Consider the following 22,227-nt stretch of genomic DNA (forward strand, 5'->3'; position numbering starts at 1 on the left):
CTTGTAAATTTGTTGGGGTTCATTGTAGATTCTGGATATTAGCCCTTTGTCAGAGGAATAGATTGCAAAAATGTTCTCCCATTCTGTAGGTTGCCTGTTCACTCTGATGGTAGTTTCTTTTGCTATGCAGAAGCTCTTTAGTTTAATTAGATCCCATTTGTCAATTTTGGCTTTTGTTGCCATTGCTTTTGGTGTTTTAGACATGAAGTCCTCGCCCATGCCTATGTCCTGAATGGTATTGCCTAGGTTTTCTTCTGGGGTTTTTATGGTTTTGGGTCTAACATTTAAGTCTTTAAAGATATATATGTTCTTAAAAAGGCGTAATACCTTACATTTTTGGACCATTGATTTTTGACATGGATGTCAGGCAATTCAATGGAGAAAGAAGAGTCATTCCAATCAATGGTTTTGGAATGACTAGGTATCCACATATAAAAGAATTAAGGTGGAGCCCTGCCTCATACCATACACAAAAATTACTGCAAAATGAATCACAGACCTAATGTAAGAACTAAATTTCTCAGAAGATAATGTAGGACTGTATCTTCCTAACCTTACCTATTAGGCAATGGTTTCTTAGATGTGACACCAACATCATAAACAACAAAAGAAAAAATACATAAATGAGACTTCATCAAAATTAAAAACTTTAACGTCTCAGAAAACAAATTTGCAAATCACTAGTCTTATAAGGGACTTGTATCCAGAATATGTAAAGAACACTTACTACTCAACAATAAAAAGATACCCAAATAAAAGATGGTTAAAAAATTTAAATAGACATTTATTCAAAGATATGCAAATGGACAGTAAGCACATGATGATCAACATCATTAGATACTAGGGAAATGCAAATAAAAACCACAATGAGATACCACTTCACAGTCACTAGGATGGCAATAATAAAAAGAAGGACAATACCAAGTGTGGATGAATTCAGATGTGGAGAAGCTGGAATCTTTGCACACTACTAGTGAGAATGCAAAATGTTGCAGCCATTTTGAGAAACAGTCTGGCAGTTCTGCAAAAAGTTAAACATGGAATTACCATGTAACCCAGAATTTTCACTCCTAGGTATATACTCTTGAGAATTGAAAACATATATCCATGTAACTTCTACAGAGTTGCTCCATAGCAACATTACTCATAATGCAAAAATGTCAAAACAACTGCAATGTCTGTCAGCTGATAGAAGATAAATAAATGTGATATATCCATGTAATGGAATATCATTCAGCAACAAAAAGGAATGAAACACTGATCCATGCTATAACATGAGTGAACCTAGAAAACATCATGCTAAGTGAAAAGAAGCTAGACATAGAAGGCCACATATCATATGAGTCCATTTATGTGAAATAACTAGAACAGGCAAATCCATAGAGGCAGAAATCCAATCAATTGTTGCCAGGGACTCAGGGGAGGGGAGAATAGGAGTAACTGATGGATGGAGGTTTCCTTTTGGGATGATAAAAATATCCTGGAATTAGATAGTGCTGATGGTTGCAGAACATTGTGAATGTACTTAATGCCACTGTGGTACACTTTAAAAGGATTAAAATGGTAAATTTTATGTTACATGTATTTTGCTACAATATAAACAGGTCCATTCTATGGTATGTGAATTATACCTCAGTAAAGCTGTTATAAAAATAAAAGGCATAATAGCTTGTTTTAATTACCAGGGAATCGTGCTGAGAAAAAAAAAAAAAAAATCCAATCCCAAAAATTGTATACTGGGTGATTCAATTTTTATAACATTTTTGAAATGGCAAAAATTTTAGAAGAGAGGACAGATGAATGTTTTTCTGATGTTAGTCATGAGGGTTGGGAGATGGAAGGAGGTGGGTTATTAAAGGGCAGCCTGAGGGACCCTTATGGTGATGGAACTGTTCAGTATTTTGACTGTGGTAGAAGGTACAGGATCCTACACAGGTGATAAAACTGTATCAAACTAAATATGTGACACACATACAAGTAAAAGAGCAACAGGTTTTATCAATGTCAATATCCTAGTTGTGATATTGTACTATTGTTTACTAGTACATATAGTTTATACTATTGGGGTAACTGGGTAAAGTGTACAGGAGTTCTTTCTGTGGTATTTCTTAGGACTGCATGTGACTCTACAATTAACTCAATAAAAATTTCAATTAATAAAAAGGCAGGCTTGAAGCAATGGCTCTTGCCTCCAATCCCAGCACTTTGGGAAGTCAAGGCAGGTGGGAAGTCAAGGCAGGAAGATCCCTTGAGCCCATGAGTTCCAGACCAGCCTGAGCAATATAGCGAGACCCCATTTCTACAAAAAATTTAAAAATTTAGCTGGACACAGTAGCACAGGCCTTAGTCCCAGCTGTTTGGGAGACTGCAGTGGAATGATCACTTGAGCCCAGGAGGTTGAGGCTGCACTGAGCCATGATCATGCCACTGCACTCCAGCCTGGGCAACAGATTGAGCCCCTGTCTCAAAAAAAAAAGAAAAAGAAAAAGAAAAAAAAGGCAAAAGAGGTATCTTTGAAAACTTGTTCCATGGGTAAAGTCTATCAAATTATATGACGTCTTGGCCGAGTGCCGTGGCTTACACCTGTAATCCCAGCACTTTGGGAGGCCGAGGCGGGCGGATCACCTGAGGTCGGAAGTTGGAGACCAGCCTGACCAACATGGAGAAACCCTGTCTCTACTAAAAATGCAAAATCAGCTGGGTGTAGTGGCACATGCTTGTAGTCCCAGCTACTCGGGGGCTGAGGTAGGAGAATCGCTTGAACCCAGGAGGCAGAGGTTGCAGTGAGCCGAGATTGCGCCATTGCACTCCAGCCTGGGCAGCAAGAGAGAAACTCCTTCTCAAAAAAAAAAAAATAGTTTGATATTCACCGGCAATAAACAAATCAAAGTCCAGACTGGCACCAGTTGTGTCAGCGGTTTGTGTCTTCCTTAAAGACCAAGCTTGCAGCAGGGTTTTGTTATTGTTGTTGTTAATCTCAGCAGCACAATGTTTTTCTAAAATAAAGATGGTGTGTGAGTATGGAAAAGGCCTTTCTCGGCCAGACTTGGTGGCTCACACCTGTAATCCCAGCGCTTTGGGAGGTCAAGGCCAGTGGATCACCTGAGGTCAGGAGTTCGAGACCAGCCTGGCCAACGTAGTGAAACCCCGTCTCTACTAAAAATACGAAAAATTAGCTGGGCGTGGTGGCAGGCGCCTGTAATCCCAGCTACTCAGGAGGCTAAGGCAGGAGAATCGCTTGGACTGGCGAGGTGGAGATTGCAGTGAGCCAAGATAGCGCTATTGCATTCCAGCCTGATCAACAAGAGCAAAACTCCATCTCAAAAAAAAAAAAAAGAAAAGACCCTTCTCAGCCGGGCACAGTGGCTCACACTTATAATCCCAGCACGTTGGGAGGCTGAGGCTGGTGGATCACTTGAGACCAGGAGTTTGAGACCAGCCTGGACAACATGGCCTAGCCCTGTCTCTACCAAAAATACAGAAATTAGCTGGGCGAGGTGGTGAGTGCGCCTGTGGTCCCAGCTACTCTGGAGGCTGAGGTGGGAGGACCAGTTGAGCCCAGGAGGTGAGGCTGCAGGGAGCCGAGATGACAGCACGGTACTCCAGCCTGGGAAACGGAGGGTGCCCTTGTCTCAGAAGGGAAAAAAGGCTGATTTTTTTTTTTCCTCTTCTTTTGGTTAAGTCACTTTTAGCAAAGTAAGATTGTTATTCCTTTCGGTTCATTGATATTTAAAAGTTTACATGTCACATTTTTATTTCAGCAAACAGAAAATATGATTTTTAAATGAATAAAAAACATTTCTGTGCAGTAGAAGTCGTGCTAACATCTCATGTTAAAAAGATAAACAACAGGATTAACTGTTTACTTTGGGAGCGCAGAGGCTGGTTGTTTTTGAGAAGAAGAACACAATGTCCTGCTGTCTCTGGTTTCCCGGCCGTCCTCCCAGGCGGCTACAGGAGTGGGCGAGGCCCCCGCCCCCAATGCGTCCCCGCCCCCACCCCGCCCCGCCCTCGCTCTGGCCCCTCTCGCCCCCGCCTTTTCTCAGCGGCTCCCTTGCGCTCAGGTTCCAGCCCTCTTCTCTCCCCATGCTCCCTTTTTTTCTCTCCCTCTTCTTATCACTTCATCCTGTGATTTCTTCTGGTTTTTTTTCCTTGGGTTGAAGCTTCATTAGAGATTATAAAGTGGAGGGCAAGTCTTTGTTGATCTTTAGAGGCTGCTTAAGTTGACAGTGACCTAGAATGAAACAGCCGGGTCTGACTCCGATTCCGGGAATTCTTGGTGGACTGCTAAGAACTGCTCCCATAACTCACGTAAACATCCCACATAGCCACTTAATCTGCCCTCTCAGCACATGCGTGCGCAGGCACACACGTTTGCTGTGCTCTCGCTGTCCTTCATTCGTGTAGCTATGAAACTGAGCCAGTGAATGAAAGAAAGGGAAAACACGTAGCTTTGGAAAGGAGGAAGGGACATTTAAAACTTTTTTAAAAGGGAAATTAAATTGTACTCCCACAACTTCCCCTACAAAATTAAGAGTTTTATTTTTTTATTGCTTGTGATTTGTTCTGTTGCCTTTACAGATAAACAAAACGTATTTTTACAGTTTTTGAAATATTTTTTAATTGGCATAATGGACATTAAGTTGGTAAGAAAAGGAAAAAAATTCTTAAAGACAAAATTCACTTCATAATGGACTTTTATACTTCCAATGTGAACAAGGAACCTCTTATCTGTATTATTTTATGTTGCTGGGAATGCGCCGTGGAATATGGTTTCATTTGGCACCAGTTTTAATCGGCTCTTCCAACATGGTCCAGGCCTCACCCTCATGGCTCAGAAATGCACAGAATCAGAGTCCTGCGGAATGGCTGCTGATGCCTGAAACAGGTGATTCTGATGCTACCCTGTTCCCCTGAAACCACTTTCTAACTGCTGCCTTGTTTTCCCAGTTGAGAGGGGTGGAGTGTGGGTGGCTAGGGGCAGAGACCCGCTGTAGACATGGTATTCTAATGGTTATGTATTGCTTTACCCACAATGGAGCTTTACCTTACAAAGCAAAACAGCCGTAGGTGAATGATGAGGTCACCGTCATAGGGCCGCATCTATGTGAAATGGTATGCCCTGTGCCACTCTCAAGCACCTTCCTGTGAGCCCCTTCCCGTAAGATTAGGCCTGTTATAAAAATGCAGACACCTGGCTTCAGGACTTAGGAGAGCTGGCACTTAATGAGAGGGAACCCTATTTTCTTGTCAGTTAACTACATCTGTAACAATGCGCATTTGTCTGGTAGGTGAAGGAAACCAAGATTTTGAGCACAGAAGAGATGCAGGCACTTAACTGGGTGTGAAACAAATTCACATAATCTGGATTGTGCAGGTACCCAAACTCCTAGTGCCCGTGTCCATTCGTGTCATGTGGTGCCTGCTCCCCTGCACCGCCGTCTTATAGTCATGAAACTGGGGGTTATTGGGATGTGTCTATGGGAGAAGCATTGATCTTAAACATTAAATAAGTGGAATTCACTTGGTGGACTCTTATTCCAAGAAGTTTTGAATGGCTCTCTGGCTGATGGAATCAGTGCAGTTCTGAGACTCTCAATTCTAAACACACATGTCCTACTTCTCTGTGAGATATTTTATCATGGCTGTTCTTAGCACTTACCTAAGTTAATCACTCCTATAGATAGCTGCATCCCCTCACACCCAGGTATAAGGGACCCACCAACCATGCTCAGTGCTGCATGGGGCAGAGAAGTCGCCTGCAGCCCAGGCCTTAGCTCAGGATCGCTAGCAGCGGAGAGTGTGGTGTACTGGATGCACACCTTTGCCTTGGCAGTGGATATTCTATGGCAGGACAGCAAAGGAATGTACTCAACTGCTTCCCAAAGTGGAAGCTCCGTTTTATGAACATTAATCACATAACTTTAAGATGTCAGATCTCTTGAGCCCGCTGGGGCCTGGCTAGCCACTGGTTCCCAGTATTTCAGAGCTTACTAAGGATCGTGCTAGTGTCTGCTGGTTGTCTTGCAGAGCACAGCCACACACAGCGTCTGCCCCTCAACTTGGGTGCTGGTGCCTGAGCTGCAGCTGCAGTTGCAGGCTTCTCTATAGATACACATCTATTTAACGTTCCTTAAACAAAAATAACTGAACAAAAATAATAACTTCTAGAGAATATCCCCTTGTCTTATAAAAGGACTCTCAGCCCAGAGAGCTTCTGTGCCTTGTCGATAGCGGCAGAGCTGGGATCCCAATGCTCCTGCCCTGCTGTTTTGAGTCACATTCTCCATAGAGCAGTTTGCCCTTCCCAGTTCTGTGTTAGTCAGCCCCGTTCTCACTTGCATCCTGCCTCGAGTCACTTGAGCAGCCTCTGGGGTCTTCCACAGCTCCTTGTTCTCGAAATGAGGCCAATCCTATGCCTGATGCCGAGGCTGCTCTTCACTCTTCACACCTACTCACCTCCTCCGAACCTCAGGCCAGTGCAGGCGCTCTGTCCCGCATCCCTTCCCCACAACTGTGCTCTCCAGTCTCTGCCTTGAAATGTTTCTTGAATGCCTTCTCACATGCTGACAGAAGCCAAAGAGGCAAAGAGAGTGGCAGCATCTGAGGAGTGGGACCAGGCGTGGAGGGGAGGGCACCAGGATGGACTCACAAGCCCATGCCTCATCCTGAGGCAGCCACTGTGGGTGTTGACCTAGTGCTACCAGGGTTGCAAGTTTCTCAAGATGACCAGAAAGTTGAATTTTATGTAAAGTCTTCCAGTTCTTAATTTTAGTTACTAGTTTCTGAAAACTTTAACACTATATGAACAAAAGAAAACATACTAGCCAATGAGCACTACTTTGCACCTTCACTCCTTCCTCTCAGGCATTTGTCATTGATTAGGGCAGTGGACTCCCACTGGGTCTAAGGAGACTGTCTAAAAGTTCTCTCTTCAAGCAAACTCCCCACAAAACCCTTTCCTTCACCAATGCCATTATTCCCTTCCTTCCAAGAGAAAATTATTTTTATCAAATTTTTAATTTTTTCATAAATATGTTTAATTTTAAATTAAGAATAATGCAATAAATAGTCTTTCCTCTTATCCCTGCTTTCTCCTATTGCTATGGTCTGAATGTTTGCGTCTCCCCCAAAATTCATATGTTGAAATCTTTACCCGCAAGGTATTAGGGGGTGGGGGCTTTGGGATTAACATCCTTATAAAAGAGGCCCGAGAGAGTCATTGAGCCTTCCGCTATAGGAGGTTGCTTCGAAAAGACAGCTGTCTATGAGGCAGCAGGCCCTCACCAGATGCCAAACCTGCTGGTGCCTTGATCTGGGACTTCCCAGCCTCCAGAACTGTGAGCAATACATTTCTATTGTTTATGACCCACGCAGTCTGTGGTATTTTTGTTAGAGCAGCTCAAATGGACTAAGACACCTATCTTGTCTTTCTTATTATCTTCTAGCCTCCTTCCAGTTTCTCAGCCATGGAAAACCTCTTTCCCATCCTAGGGTTTCATACGTGCTGTGCTCTCTATTTTCAGTGTTCTCTCAGCCTTTGCATAACTCGTTGCTTCTCTCTTTCCAGGCTCAGCTTAAAGGTCACCTTCCTTTAAGAAGCCTTCCCTGACGACCCTGACTAGACCTTCCCACCACCCCAGTGCTATCTCTCACAGCACTCTTTATTTCCTTCCTAGCACTCACACAATCTGTAGTTGCACATTTGTGTGTGATTGGTCTCTCTTGCCAAGAAACACAGAGGGCAGGGACTGTTTGCCCACTACCCTGTACCTAGCACCTCACAGAGGGCCTATCCAGGAGGCAGTCCTGCTGTATTTAGCACATGAATGGATGGATCATTGATTTACTAGAAACCCTAAGAAGGCCAAGGCACTGTTTTGGAGCACAATGACAAACCCCCAAGTGCTTTTGTTATTAAGGATCTTGTGACACTTACTTAATGGCTCTGCAGCCCTCCATGCCTCACTGCATGTGTTGCACTTCCATTATCTGGCTTGGCAATTTTGTACTTGGCTCATTTCTTGTGTTCAAGCAAATCAAGATGTCTCAAGAAATAACAACTCACACTTAAGTCTACAAATTCAGAATGGATAGTTTCCAAATACTCTCAAGACTTATAAATAAGGGCTAAAGAGCCATTTTGTTTTCTCACATGACACATGCTAATCATCTAGAGAATCTTTATTTCCAATGGAAATAAATCAAAGAAACAGAAGACCAACTTTCAGAATAGCAGAATGAGGACACAGTGGATTCTCGCTCCAACAAACATTTAGCTGGAGAAAATTATGAAAGACAAGCATTTAAAATCTCTAGAAATTGTCCTAAGGGCATACAGCAAATGGAGAAACGTTCTATGAATGGAATCAAAAATAACTACTAAATCTAAGTGAGAACGGCAAGTGTGTGGCCTGTGAGCCACGACCCACTCCCGAACCATCAAAACTCATTTTATAGAGACTAACCTGGGGCTCTACTCCAGGGGGTCCAGTCAAGAAGATGGTCCCGTCTTCCCCCAGCCCCCATTGTAGGGTACATTTCACCCTTCATGGCCAGCCTCCAGCATCTCTCATCACCCAGCAAATGAGTCAGGCCAAGAATACGGACCGGACTGTCCCACTCCAGCTCACCCATATGTTGGAGGCTTCATGCTAGAGAGGCAAGCCCGGAAGACTAGTGGGGGTAGGTGGGAAGCAGGCAATAGAAACTGCATTTGGAGAGGTCCAGATGTTTGATTTAGCCGACAAAGATTTCAAACCAGCCATTATAACTATGTTCAAAGAACTAAAGGAAACCTTGTCTAAAGAATTAAAGGAACATATGTTAACAATGTCTAATCAAACAGAGTGTCAATAAAAAGATACAAACTATGAAAAGAACCAAATAGAAATTCTGGTGTTGAAAAGAACAACAACCAAAGTGAAAAATTTACCAGAAGGGCTCAATAGTAGGTTTGAGACAGCAGAACAAAGAATTCGTGGACTTGAAATTAAGATAATGAGGCTGGGCATGGTAGCTCACACCTGTAATCCAAGCATTTTGGGAGGCCAAGGCTAGTGGATCACTTCAGCTCAGGCGTTCGAGACCAGCCTGGGCAACATGGAAAACCCCATCTCTACAAAAAACACACAAAAAAATTAGCCAGGTGTGGTGGACTTGGGAGGCTGCAGTGGAAGGATCACTTGAGCCTGGGAGGTTGAGGCTGCAGTGAGCCAAGATTGTGCCACTGCACTCCAGCCTGGGTGACAGAGTGAGACCCTGTCTCAAAAAAAAAAATTAAGATTAGGCAATCTGAAAGGGAGAAAAGAATGGAGGAAACGAAAGAGAACCTCATAAAAATGTTGGACATGATTAAGTGCACCAAAATATGTGTAATGAGGGTGCGAGAGAGAGAGGATGATGCCAAAAATATTTGGAGAAATAATGGCTGAGCATTTATCAAATTTGATGCAAAATTTTAATAAGTTAAAATTTGTAACATATCACATACACCCAGACACCTCAAAGTCAAAATGTTGAAAACCACAGATAAAGAGAAAATCTTGAAAACAGCAAAAGAAACATGACTTATCATATATTAATACAAGGGAGCCCCAGTGACAGTCCAGCTGGCTTCTCATCAGAAACAATGGAGGCCAGAAGGCACTGGGATATATCTTCAAAATGCTGAAAGAAACAAATTACTTAGACCATACTTTCTTTCTGGCCTTTAATTCCTGAGGTTAGGTCAGTAGGATTGAACATTAATTGTTTTATCTTAGCTCACCTTTTCATTTTTATAGAAACCAAAGACCACTGTCATTCATCTTCATTTTGAAGTATTCTAGCTTTTTACTTGTTTGGACTAGACCTAATTATTAGCTACAGAACCCTAATTCTTATATAAAATTTCCTTCAGTCACAGAACCATGAGAAATTAGTTTGTACTATATAAATATCTTGTAGCTACTACAAATTAAATAATGTCATACATATCTGTGGAAATGTTAAGACTAGTTGTCTTAAGATAGGCGATACATTCTTCTGCATATCACCTGCTAAATACTGCTTATACACAATGTGAGGACCTAAAATCATGTTTTTCTGCATCAGGTGACCACTCAGGGATTCCCTGGCATTCTTGGGTGTAAAATACCATATTATCAAGGAGATTGAACACAGTAGTAATTATGTATGATTTTGATATGTTAAAATACATTTCAGAGAAAATATTGCTAACATTTTGTTGATAGTGCTAATTTTTGAGAAACACCTATTAATACTCTGTGAATATTAGTGTTGGATAAAACATAAATTTTGTGCATTTTTATATAAAACATAATTTGGAAAAGCTTTAAATTGAAGGCTATTTGAAATAACCTCTTATTTATTTATGCCGTGGTTTCCCTAGTCACTTTAAAAATTCATCTTTTTAATCACTGTGTTTGAAAGGTTGATTAACCAATTTTTAAGTATTCATAGTTTTTGGTTCTTCCAGTTCTGTAGGCCTTTAAACTGTGCTGTCCAATAGGTTGGCTACTAGCCACATGTGATTATTTATATTTAAACTAATTAAAATTAAATAAAATTAAAAATGTAGTTTCTCAGTCACATCAGCCACATCTCAAGTGGTCAGTAGCCACATATGGCTAGTGGTTACCACATTAGACAACATAGACATGAACATTTATTCCATCCTTGCAGAGAGTTCTCTTAGAACACAGTGCTTTAGACTGATGATCTATTCCTTATTGCTGACTACAGTGGTATATAAATCAATTTCACCTGCACTTGAATTCTGATGGAGGTTTAGCTCTGGAAATTAGGGGGCTATTTCCCCACTTTTATAAATTTAAAGAGATATTTATATCAAATATGCTTATATATTCACTTCATTTTATTGTTAGTTTGCTTATTTAATGTTGTATGGTTTTTGGGCAAGATAGTAAACCTTTCTGATCTTCAGTCTTCTATGTGCTAAATAGGGATAATAATAGCCTAGCTCCTAAGGGCCTTTTGAGGAGAAGAATGCAAATAGAACAGGATCTGGCACTAACTGACTGCTGTGAAGATGATGAACCTCTAACCCACATACACTATAAAAAAAATTAATGTTTGTATTTTAAGCTTCAAATTTGTGGGAGTAATATGTATAGCAACATACAATGAATGCAGTAAGAGTTAATAACAAAAACATATATTTAAAAATCCCTATAAAATTTGAAAAATACTTCCTATTGGATCAAAAAAGAAATGACAATTTTAAAATATCTACAACTGATAAAAAATAAAAATACTAAATATTAAAATTTATGTGATGTCATTAACTTGATATTTAGAATAAATTTTAGTCAAATTAGCTCAACTTTAAAAAGAAGAAAGGGGCCAGGCGCAGTGGCTCACGCCTGTAATCCCAGCACTTTGGGAGGCCAAGGCAGGCAGATGACCTGAAGTCAGGAGTGCGAGACCAGCATGGCCAACATGGTGAAACCCCGTCTGTATTAAAACTACAAAAATTAGCCGGGTGTGGTGGTGCACGCCTGTAGTCCCAGCTACTTGGGAGGCTGAGGCACAAGAATCGCTTGAACCTGGGAGGCAGAGGTTGCAGTGACCCGAGATCACGCCATTGCACTCCAGTCTGGGCAACAGAGGGAGACTCAGTCTCAAATAAATAAATAAAAATAAACAAAAAGAAGAAAGGACTGGACACAGTGGCTCATGTCGATAATCTCAGCATTTTGAGAGTCCAAGGCAGAAGGATCTCTAGAGGCCGAAGTTTGAGACCAGCCCAGGCAGCATAGCAAGACCTCGTCTCTTCAAAAGGAAAAAGGAAAAAAAAAAAAAAAAAAAAAAAAAGCCAGGCATGGTGGCATGTGTCTGTAGTCCTAGCTACTCAGGAGGCTGAAGTAGGAGGATAGCTTGAGAGAAAGGCTGCAAACTAATGAGCTAAGCCTCCAACGTAAGAAATAGGAAAGGCGTAATAGAATAAGTCCAAAGAAAATGGAAAAAAAGATTATAAATGTGAGTAGAAATTAATGACATAAACAGTGACTAAACAAAAGCAAGAAATAATAATCCTGTGGTAAAACTGATAAAGAGAAGATAAATAATAGTAAAAAGGAAAATTAGGGATATCAGTCCCATCAGGGATTGGAAACATAAATGTGCTCACTTTGGCAGCACATATACTGTAATTGGAAAGCTACAGAGAAGATTAGCATGGCCCCTGGGCAAGGATGACATGCAAATTCGTGAAGCATTACATATTTTTTAGTAATATTAATAAAACTTGAAAAAAACAAATGTAAGAATACTGTAGCATCTTTATGCTATTAAGTTTGAAAATAGACAAGATGGAAAAATCCCTAGAAAAATATATTACCAAAATATCTTAAGAAAAAAATTAAAAAGTTCAAATAGTCCAATTATCATTAGAGATGTTGAGCTGGTAGTTTAGAATCTTCTCAGGAAAGAAAACACTAAAGCTAAATGATTTTATTACCTAATTATTTCTAACTGTCAAAACACAGATTATTTGAATCTTATACTTAGAATTTTTATCTAAAATTTTCAAAAGAAAAGGTAATCAACTTGTTCTGTGAAGCTGATATAAATGATCTTAATACCAAATGTAGTATGAAAAATAAAATTAAAGATCAATATCATTAATGGACCTAGAGACAAAAATTCTAAATAAGACATAGCAAATAGGATCTTGGCTTTACATCAAGAGTGAAAAACTACTTTAATACTCAGAAAGAATTTGAAAGTGTCATTTGCCACATTAACATGTTAAAGGGGGAAAGCAATTATTTAAATTAATACAGATAAAGCATTTGATAAGATCCAACATCCATTCATGATTTAAAAAAAAAAAAAAATTCCTTAGCAAACTAGGACTCCCTAACTGGGTGGAGGACGTCTACAAAAAACCAAAAATGAAAAACCACCAACAATAAAAGCAAACATTAGTGACTATAAAGCATTCAAGACTTTAAAGTTGGAACAAAATAAGGATGCCCAGTCACTGGCTTCTCTTCAGCATTGCCCTGAAGGTCCTAAAAGGCAGCCATAAAAGAAAATAAGAAGCAAAATTGGAATTATGAAATGATTGCATAAAAGTACATTAAAAGGATTGCAAATAGTAATAAAGTTTAGTAAGGTTGATGGATTACAAAAGTTCAATATACAAGGCCATTGTATTTCTACACACCAGCAACACACAACAACAAACAAAACACCATTTAAAATAGAACACAAAACCATAGACAGTCTAGGCGTAGATTTAACAAAACATGTACAAGAGCTATATGGAGAAACTTATAAAATTTTATTATAAAATTTGACCTAAGTACCCCACCAAGAAAAGATTTATCTACCAGTCACTCTACCATGCCCTAAATCACTGTATCATGTGAATGACTTCAATGCTCACAACAGCCCTCTGAATTAGATTCTCTTATTTTTTGTTAAAAATGAGTAAGTTCAAGCTCATACAGATAAGCAACTTTTGCAAGATCCAAAGTTATTAACATAATGCTGCCCCCCGGGAAGCCATTTGTGTTCCATTGAATATGATAAAATTTATGGTAAATACCTGGTAGTTCAGGAAAAACAAGCAAGTCATGGGGACACTTTGCTGCTCAGACCTGTCACACTAGCACTGATTTTAGGAGATAGCGTTTCACTGGGCAGAAAGCATTGACAAGTGGGTGGGATTCAACGCAGGCTGCTGATAAGCTGACGCTGGTCTGGGCAGTCTGTGGAATGCCACAGTTCCAATCCAGTTGAACCAGGGGAGTGATGACTCCACCTCGGGCCTGAGCCAGCCTGCCTCTGAGCTGCAGCTGTGTGAGCAAAACAGAGTGGGAGAGCATGTGTGGTGGGTGTGAATACCAGGAGAAGAGTGATAACTTGTCTCTAGGGCAAAAGAATAGACAGAAGCACCCTTCCTTGTTATTTGAGACAAAGGAAAATGTCAGGGCAAACTTAAAGGCAAAGGTAGTAGCCAATTCCATACCTCTCCGTTCTCAACACAAACAGTCAAAAATATAGAAACTTTGTATTTGGATCTGTGGGGATTTTCGTATTTGTCTTGACTTTTGCATAGGTTAAAAAAAGTAACATCTAGGCCAGGCACGGTGACTCACGCCTGTAATCCCAGCACTTTGGGAGGCCAAGGCGGGTGGATCACGAGGTCAAGAGATCGAGACCATCTTGGCCAACATGGTGAAACCCCGTCTCTACTAAAAATACAAAAATTAGCCGGGCGTGGTGGCATACGCCTATAGTCCCAGCTACTCGGGAGGCTGAGGCAGGAGAATTGCTTGAACCCAGCAGGCGGAGGTTGCAGTGAGTCGAGATTACACCACTGCACTCCAGCCTGGCAACAGAGTGAGACTCTGTTTCAAAAGAATAAATAAATAAAATAAAATAAAATAACATTTAAAGCAAAGTCTTGGAGGTATCAGTAGGAGATTACCAGGCCTTAATGTAATCACATGTGGAGGGTTAGGGGCCACCATGGGTTGTTCTCTAACAGAAGAGCCTGGAGACTCCTCCTAGGAAATGCAGCCTGATCCTACCTCCAGTTCCCCTACATGTCCTGGTCCCCAAGGCTTGGCCTGGACTTCCCTATTTAGATACGGAATGGAGAAGCAAGTCACGTGAGGAGTTAACTAGGAGGTAAGGAGGCCTTTAAATGGTGTATAGACCAAAAAAAAGACATTATAAATTCAACATCAAAACATATACTTTTATACCTGCTCTCAGGTAGCATACTGGAAACTATAAAAGACCTCAGACTTGGAGAGAAGGGAGGGAAACAAAACATGATTGGACTATGAATGGAAAAATTAGTTCCCATCTAGAAATCTATACCCAGCCAAACTGCCTATAAAGTTTGTGGATTGATTACCAACAACTTCATTTTCTTGGCCATTTAATGTTTTTTCTTTGTGTTTTCCTTTGTGTTTTCCTGTATTTCTCATTCCATTTTTTTTCCTCTAGTGATTAGGAGGTTATATTCCCTGTTTCTGTTCTTTGGTGATTATCCTTGAAATTGTACCGCATACACTATACTTAATATCTTAACTCCAGGCTTAGAGTGATGTGAAGACTTGGGAACATTTGAGCTCCAGTCACTGCCCGTTTGATTTCGTTGCTATCCATTTTCAGTTTTTCAGCTCTACACCTTTAATATTATTGATTGTGTTGTTATTCTATCCTGTGTTTATTTTGGGTTGTTTGTATTTTTGCTCATTAGTCCTTCTTGTATCTCAGGCCTTTATTCCACGATAATTTCCTTATTCCTAGAGTACATAATTTACAAATTATTTTATTTGTTTTTTGAGACAGGGTCTCACTCTGCCACCCAGGCTGGAGTGCAGTGGCACAGTCGTAGCTCACTGCAACCCTCAAACTCTTGGGCTCAAGGGATCCTCCCGCCTCAGCCTTCTGAGTAGCTGAGACCACAACCGTGCGCCACCATACCCAGTTAATTTTTTTATTTATTGTAGAGACAGGGTCTCACTTTGTTGCCCAGGCTGATCTCGAACTCCTAGGCTCAAGTGATCCTCTCGCCTCAGCCTCCCAAAGTGCTGGGATTACAGGTGTCAACCACTGCACCTGGTCTAGAAATAATTTTAGTAATTAGTAAATTAGTAAATACGTCAGGTTCTGTAGGTAGAAAATGCTCCTAGTTTTTCTTTGTCTAAAAATGTCCCAGGCCAGGCGGGGTGGCTCACTCCTGTAGTCCCAACACTTTGGGAGGCCGAGGCAGGCAGATCACTTGAGGCCAGGAATTCGAGACCAGCCTGCCCAACATGGAGAAACCCCATCTCTACTAAAAATACAAAAATTAGCCAGGTGTGGCAGTGGGCTCCTGTAATCACAGCTACTGAGGAGGCTGAGGCAAGAGAATCACTTGAACACGGGAGATGGAGGTTGCGGTGAGCTGAGATCGCTCCACTGCACCCCAGCCTGGGCAGCAGAACAAGACTCTATCTCAAAATAAATAAATAAATAAAAATAAAAAAATTAAAATGTCCTTATTTTACCATCATTCTTGAAAGGAGTTTTGCTGATACAGTTCTGAGATGGCTTTCAGAATTCTGAAAATATTCCATGTCTTCTGGCTTCGTTCATTGCTCTTTAGAAGGTTGATTTAAGTCAAATTTGTGTTCCTTTGCAGATGTACTGTCTTCTAAATCTTCTCATTGTGTGTGCTTTTAAAATCTTATTTGTGTGCTTCTTGCTTTTAACAGCTCATAGTCTTTGGTATTCTCTAGTTTCATTACAGTGAGTATATTAGTTGAATTTCCATTTAGTTGTCCTGCTTGGTATTTGTTTGGTCTTTTTCCCCCCTTTGTTTTTGTTTTGAGACAGGGTCTTGCTCTGTTGCCCAGGCTGGAGTGCAGTGACATGATCACAGCTCACTTAAGCCTCAACCTCCTGGGCTGAAGTGATCCTCCCACCTCAGCCCCTGAAGTAGTTGGGACTATGGGCGTGCGCCATCACACCCAGCTAACTTTTTTTTAATTTTTCCTAGAGACAAGATCTCAATACATTGTCCAGGCTGGTCTTGAACCCCTCAGTTCAAGTAATCCTCCCACCTCGGCCTACCAAAGTGCTGGGATTACAGGTGTGAGCCACTATGGCCAGCCCCACTTGGTATTTGTTTTTCTTCCTGTATCTTAAATCAGTTGGGAAGAATTCTCAATCACTGTAACTACATATTATTGCTTCCCCTCCTCTGTCTTGTTTTACTGAAATTCCTATTAGACATGTTAGACCTTCTCACTCTCCTCTGTATTTCTGCACCTTCTCTCATGTTTTTTTCCTCTCACTTCTCAAGCTATATTCTGAGTAATTTATTCAGATTTATACCTCAGATCTCATATATACACTTTTCAGATGCATATAGCCATTTGTTATAACTACTCAATGAATATTTTTATTTGAATAAATGTAGCTTTCCTTTTTGAAAATGTGATTTCATCCTTCTTCAAATCTATCAAGTCATTGTATGTAGTTTCTTGTCTCCTATTCATATTTTGGGGACTTTTTACCTCTTTAAAACAGTTATTCTATATTTTCTATTCATTAATTCTAATATCTCAAGTCCCCAGCAGGTCTGGTGTTATTTCTTTTGACTATTCCCACGTTATGGTTTGTTTCTTTGTGTTTGATTTTTATTTGAGCACATCTTTGTTTGGTCTTATTCCATGGTGAACTAGCAATCCAAGTAAAAGTGCTTTTTTTCAGACAGGATATATTTTTGCTTCTCTTGCAAACCAGCTGGCCCTATGGGCCTGGAAGACTTCATTAAGGAGTCTACAGTTCTTGACCCTTTTGCCAAGGCAGCACTTAAGGCTCCTGGCTTCATCTGTTCTCTTCCAGCATGTGTTTTTTTCATATTCTTATCTTAAGAATAGTTTTTATGTCCATTTTGTGATGTTATTTACTGACTATAATTTCTTCAGGCTCCGTGAAATGTTTTCTGAGAATATGTCATTTTGTGATAAATAAACTTCATTTACTTCAGTTACAAAATGAGAGGATTGGAAATTCAGTCATAAATAGGCTCTCATGAGTAACATCATCTAAACTTAAAAACTGGGGGGAAATTCCATCATGTCGCTAGCTGTCCATCATGGCTGTGTTGCTGCAAGCTGGGACACCAGGTTTTATCCTGCTGGGATATGCGTGTCTAAATGTGTACTGTCTCAGAGAATGCCTCTTATTGTTGTTCTCATCATAATGTTATCCTGCAGCTTTTCTCAGTATTGAGCATCCACACAAAACAAATATTTCTTTCACGGGAAACAGCGTAAAAATGGGAAAAGGACACTCTGTTTCTAGGTAATATATTTGGTTTAAGAGAATGGTCATCTTGATGTACTTTTCAGCCATATTTGGCTTAGGTTTTAGATTCATGCCTGTGGATGGTGGTTCAAACACCTGCATGCACACATACAGAAAGGATGTCTTGAATTCAACGTTTTTTTTATCCTGACTCACCCATTTAGGAAGATGACTACAGTGGATTTCTTCCCCCCCCCCCCCTTGGTTTTTCTTTAATTTCTTTAAATTATATTGACCAGTCACAGCAATATATAGTGGCTTTCTAATGAAGAAGAGGGAAATCTTGATCTCTGTATTAATCCAAACTGCCTCCTCAAAGAACAAATGTGAATGGTTTTTTACAGAGCCTGCCTTCTGGTACAAGATGCCTGTGGAATGTTCGGTGAAGTGCACTTGGAGTTCCCCATGTCGAAGGCAAGACAGTTGGAAGGGAGGTCTTGCAGCCTGGTGGGAATGAAGGTTCTACAGAAAGTCACCAGAGGAAGGTGAGAAAGTGCAGGAATGGCATCCAATTTGCTACAATTGTTGGTTCTTTTTATTAGTCTTTTGTCTCTAATTTTATTTTTAAAATTAAAAGGCAATAAACCAGGATCCTAGAGTTTGCCCGTAAAACAAGGCCAGGAGTTGAGTGGAATCTATAAAGTATCTTTAGGGGAAGAATTGTCATTGACAATGAAAGAATTAGGCAGATTTCATGATTCATAATTTTATTAAAAGAAGATTAAAATGTTATATATGTGTTTTAATTATGAAGATCTGTCTTTTGTGTTCTCTTCATTATAACAATAAAGCATCTTTGGGTGGTAGGTTGTATAAATGAAAATCTAATTTAGTGAAAAGACATTTTGTGAGCTTTAAGCAAAATTCTTAAGTTGTCATGTCTTTGCACTTTCCAAAGTAAGCAAGCATTGTCCTCTGCCAGGTTTCATGGCACCTCGCCCTAAAATGTTGTTTTTGATAGGCAGAGGTGGAGTGTTACAAAGATCTGGCCTATCTGTGCCTGTTACATCTCCAGTAATCATTCTAATCTATGAATTAGGGGGGAAAAAAAAGAAACATTTTTAATGGAACTATCCAGTTATATAGTGAATTGGGGGTTTTCTCAATCTTCTTGTTACATCTCTTTCTTTAAATGGTGTGTTATTTTAGCTCTCTTGTTGATGTTTATATTAAATTATAGTAACATCTGAGCTATAACAGTATCGGAAGGAGGAAAAGTCCAGTTCTGAGTGTATGATATTCTGCTTTTGGAACATTTATTGGTAGTATCCTCCAGTAGTTTGCATCATGACCACTCTGGCTGTGGCCATTCTATCTAAATGGTGAATGTTTAGTGAGCATTTCCTTGACTGAGCTCAGTAGGCATTTAGCTCTCCCACAGGCCTTGACTTTGAGTTCTGTCTCTCTTTCCTGTGGCACCGTACTGCTGAGTGACAGCTCTGCCCAAGAGCTTGTTTTCCTGGGAGACATATCCCTTGTAAGCCCTGAGTAGATAAGAGCACATTTTTATTGATCTGTATAGCTATGTTTTGTTTTGTTTTGGTTTGGTTTTTGTTTTTTTTTTGTTTTTTGTTTTGTCTTGTTTTGTTTTGTTTTTGAGACAGAGTTTGGCTCTTGTTACCCAGGCTGGAGTACAATGGTGCCATCTTGGCTCACTGTAACTCTGCCTCCCAGATTCAAGCGATTCGCCTGCCTCAGCCTCCCAAGTAGCTGGGATTACAGGCATGCGCCACTACGCCCAGCTAATTTTTTGTATTTAGTAGAGACAGGGTTTCACCATGTTGGTCAGGCTGGTCTCAAACTCCTGACCTCAGGTGATCTACCCACCTCAGCCTCCCAAAGTGCTTGGATTACAGGCGTGAGCTACCATGCCTGGCTAGCTATGTTTTATAATAAATACTTCCTCTTGTTTGTAAACAGGCAGCTGTATTATAATTTAATTGCATTATGTATTTGGGGAATGCAATTCATCCAGATATTTGGAAAGCATGTCTAGATATGAGAAAAGCTTGGTTGGGTCACATGAGTCTTACTCTTACTAAGACTGAACCTCATTTTAGTCCTCATTAGAATATTCATTGTAGGCCAGGCGTGGTGGCTGCTAACACTTTGGGAAGCCAAGGCAGGCTGATCACTTGAGGCCAGGAGTTTGAGACCAGCCTAGCCAACATGGCAAAACCCTATCTCTACTAAAAATAAAAAATAAAAAATAGCTGGGCATGGTGGCACATGCTTGTAGTCCCAGCTACTTAGGCTGAGACATGAGAATTGCTTGAACCCTAGAGGCAGAGGTTGCAGTGAGCTGAGATTGCACCACTGCACTCCAGCCTGGGTGACAGAGCGACACTCTGTCTCAAAAAGAAAAGAATATTCATTGTAAACATTTCAGACTCACAGCATCTGAAGACTAAGTGTAGTTATGGTAACCATCAGGGCCGTTTAGAGGGGAGGGCTCTTTCACTCGGCTGCCACCCACCTGAGCCTGGCAAGGACACGAGGGGGCTCCCACCACAGGATGTTCCAGCTGTGCTCCAGGCCAGAGGCAGCTGTTCTGGCTGGAGACTGCAGGACGTAGCATCTTACAGAAATACTGCTGGGGAAGGACACAGCCAGACAGGACCTGGGAATCTTTGTCTCTCTAAAGGTCCTGTTCTTTCACCATTCTTCTTTATAGCCATACGTGTACCTAACATTTAATCTAGTTATTGTGGTTGGCACTAGAAGCCTAACTGTCTGTAACATTTACACGGGAAATGTTTTTGCCATGGGAAGTGCATTGAGTATTCCAACAAATTCATTTACTGATAAACTTTTGAACCTCCTTCCTTGTTAAAGTTGGTGACTAATATTTGATGCTTTTTTAGGTTGAGATTATTTTATATATTTAATTATATTTTGCCATGCAAAACATCCAAATAAATGTTTAGATTGTGTTCTTGTTCTTTTGGAAGTTATATTTCTTCAAAACAAATTATTAAATAGTTTTGGAATGCGGGATGTTATAATTGCTTATTAGTGACATCATCCATCCATGGCCCAGTAAACACAACATTGTCTCTCTTTTTTTTTCCCCAAATTATTGTGTTTCATAGCAACTCTCGTAAACTTTAACAAAATACACTTCTCATAAACCTTAACAAAATATACTTCCCCAAATTCAAGCTAAAATGATTAATTTTATAATTTCAGTATCGAATACAGAAAATAACCTTTTCCCAATTGGAAGATAGTTATATGTTTGGGCTAAGTCACAGAGCCTCTTAGATCTGGCCTACCAGATCTAAATTTCATCTGATCCACAGTTCTGGTGATGAAATATCACTCAGCCCTACCCGCTGTTGAATGACTGTGTTGCAGGGGACTCGTGACCACAGAGCCACCAGGCAGGCACACATGCTGCCAGATGCCTATGCAGGGAGCACCGCTCCAGCCACCTGCTTTGGTCCAGAGGCTCGCAGAAAAACAGCAGCATAGCTCTTGTTTCTCTGACAGACTAATTTTTTGGATTTGAGTGTCTATGTCTACTGGTCAGAGGAAGAAGAGTCAGAAAAACAGCCTGAGCTTCAGTTTAAAAACTGTACAGTTTTCACAACAGTGCCAGTCTGATGTATGCTCACCGCAGAACATGCAGCATGGCCTGTGCTTCCTTCCTCTCCAGGGCACTCCTGCTATTCCTCAGTGACTCTCTGCTAAGGGCCACCCCCCAACCCGCCCCCGACCACCGACCTCTGTCCTCCCAAGTGGCCTGTGCGGCACTTTAGTAGGCCAAGCAAGCTGAGAAGTCACGTGGCTTTGGTGTCATAATTCTGGGTGTGGACTTCATTTTTTGTTGCTGTTTATTATATGCCTTTATTTGTATTTGCCAGGGCAATACTGAGAAAAAGAAAAGAAATTCCCTGAAATATGTTAACCTATCATAGGTATAGAAACTATAGCTAACAAATTCTTTTGGGGGGAGTGGGGAAAGGAGACCTCTTTCAGTTCAAAAATCTGGTATTTATTTCCCAACTTGTTAAAATAACCACAGAGTCCAAAATGTATTATTAATTTATAGGTACTATTTTCTGTAGGCCTCTTGAAGGGCCCTTTTACAGTAATGTACTGGAGAAGCTCTTACTGAAGAGCATTTTGTCAATACTCAGTGTCTACAGAGGGTGCTGTCTGAGTGTTGAGAATGACAAAGGAAGCAACTGACATGGTCTTTGACCTTGAATTGTGTGCCTTTCAACCCAAAACAGGACAGGCAGAAGTATTAGTTGATGATTCAGTTAACTAGATCTTAGCTGACTGATCTCAGAAGGTTTCATGAAAGAAGTGAGAACAAATGCTTTAAACATCTTGATCTAGCAGAAAGAAAAGTGTCTCTAAATTGGTGAGATG

The 22,227-nt window shown here is 40.6% G+C and overlaps 1 protein-coding gene and 1 non-coding gene across 14 annotated transcripts in view; both read left to right on the plus strand.

Moving 5' to 3' along the window:
- SPIDR (scaffold protein involved in DNA repair) overlaps positions 1–22,227 on the plus strand; it is a 486,770-nt gene that overhangs the window by 405,411 nt on the left and 59,132 nt on the right. For all 13 annotated transcript variants that reach the window (XM_024251318.3, XM_054561576.2, XM_063726425.1 and 10 more), the window contains one exon: positions 18,192–18,332. In XM_024251318.3, coding sequence (XP_024107086.3) covers positions 18,192–18,332 — 141 coding nt within the window. The remainder of the gene's footprint in view (positions 1–18,191; positions 18,333–22,227) is intronic.
- Positions 12,147–12,253, plus strand: LOC112134866 (U6 spliceosomal RNA). Its single transcript, XR_002916198.1, has one exon. It is a non-coding gene; the product is annotated as a U6 spliceosomal RNA (small nuclear RNA).

This window comes from Pongo abelii, chromosome 7, assembly GCF_028885655.2.
Source record: "Pongo abelii isolate AG06213 chromosome 7, NHGRI_mPonAbe1-v2.0_pri, whole genome shotgun sequence".
Classification (NCBI taxonomy): Eukaryota; Metazoa; Chordata; class Mammalia; order Primates; family Hominidae; genus Pongo; species Pongo abelii.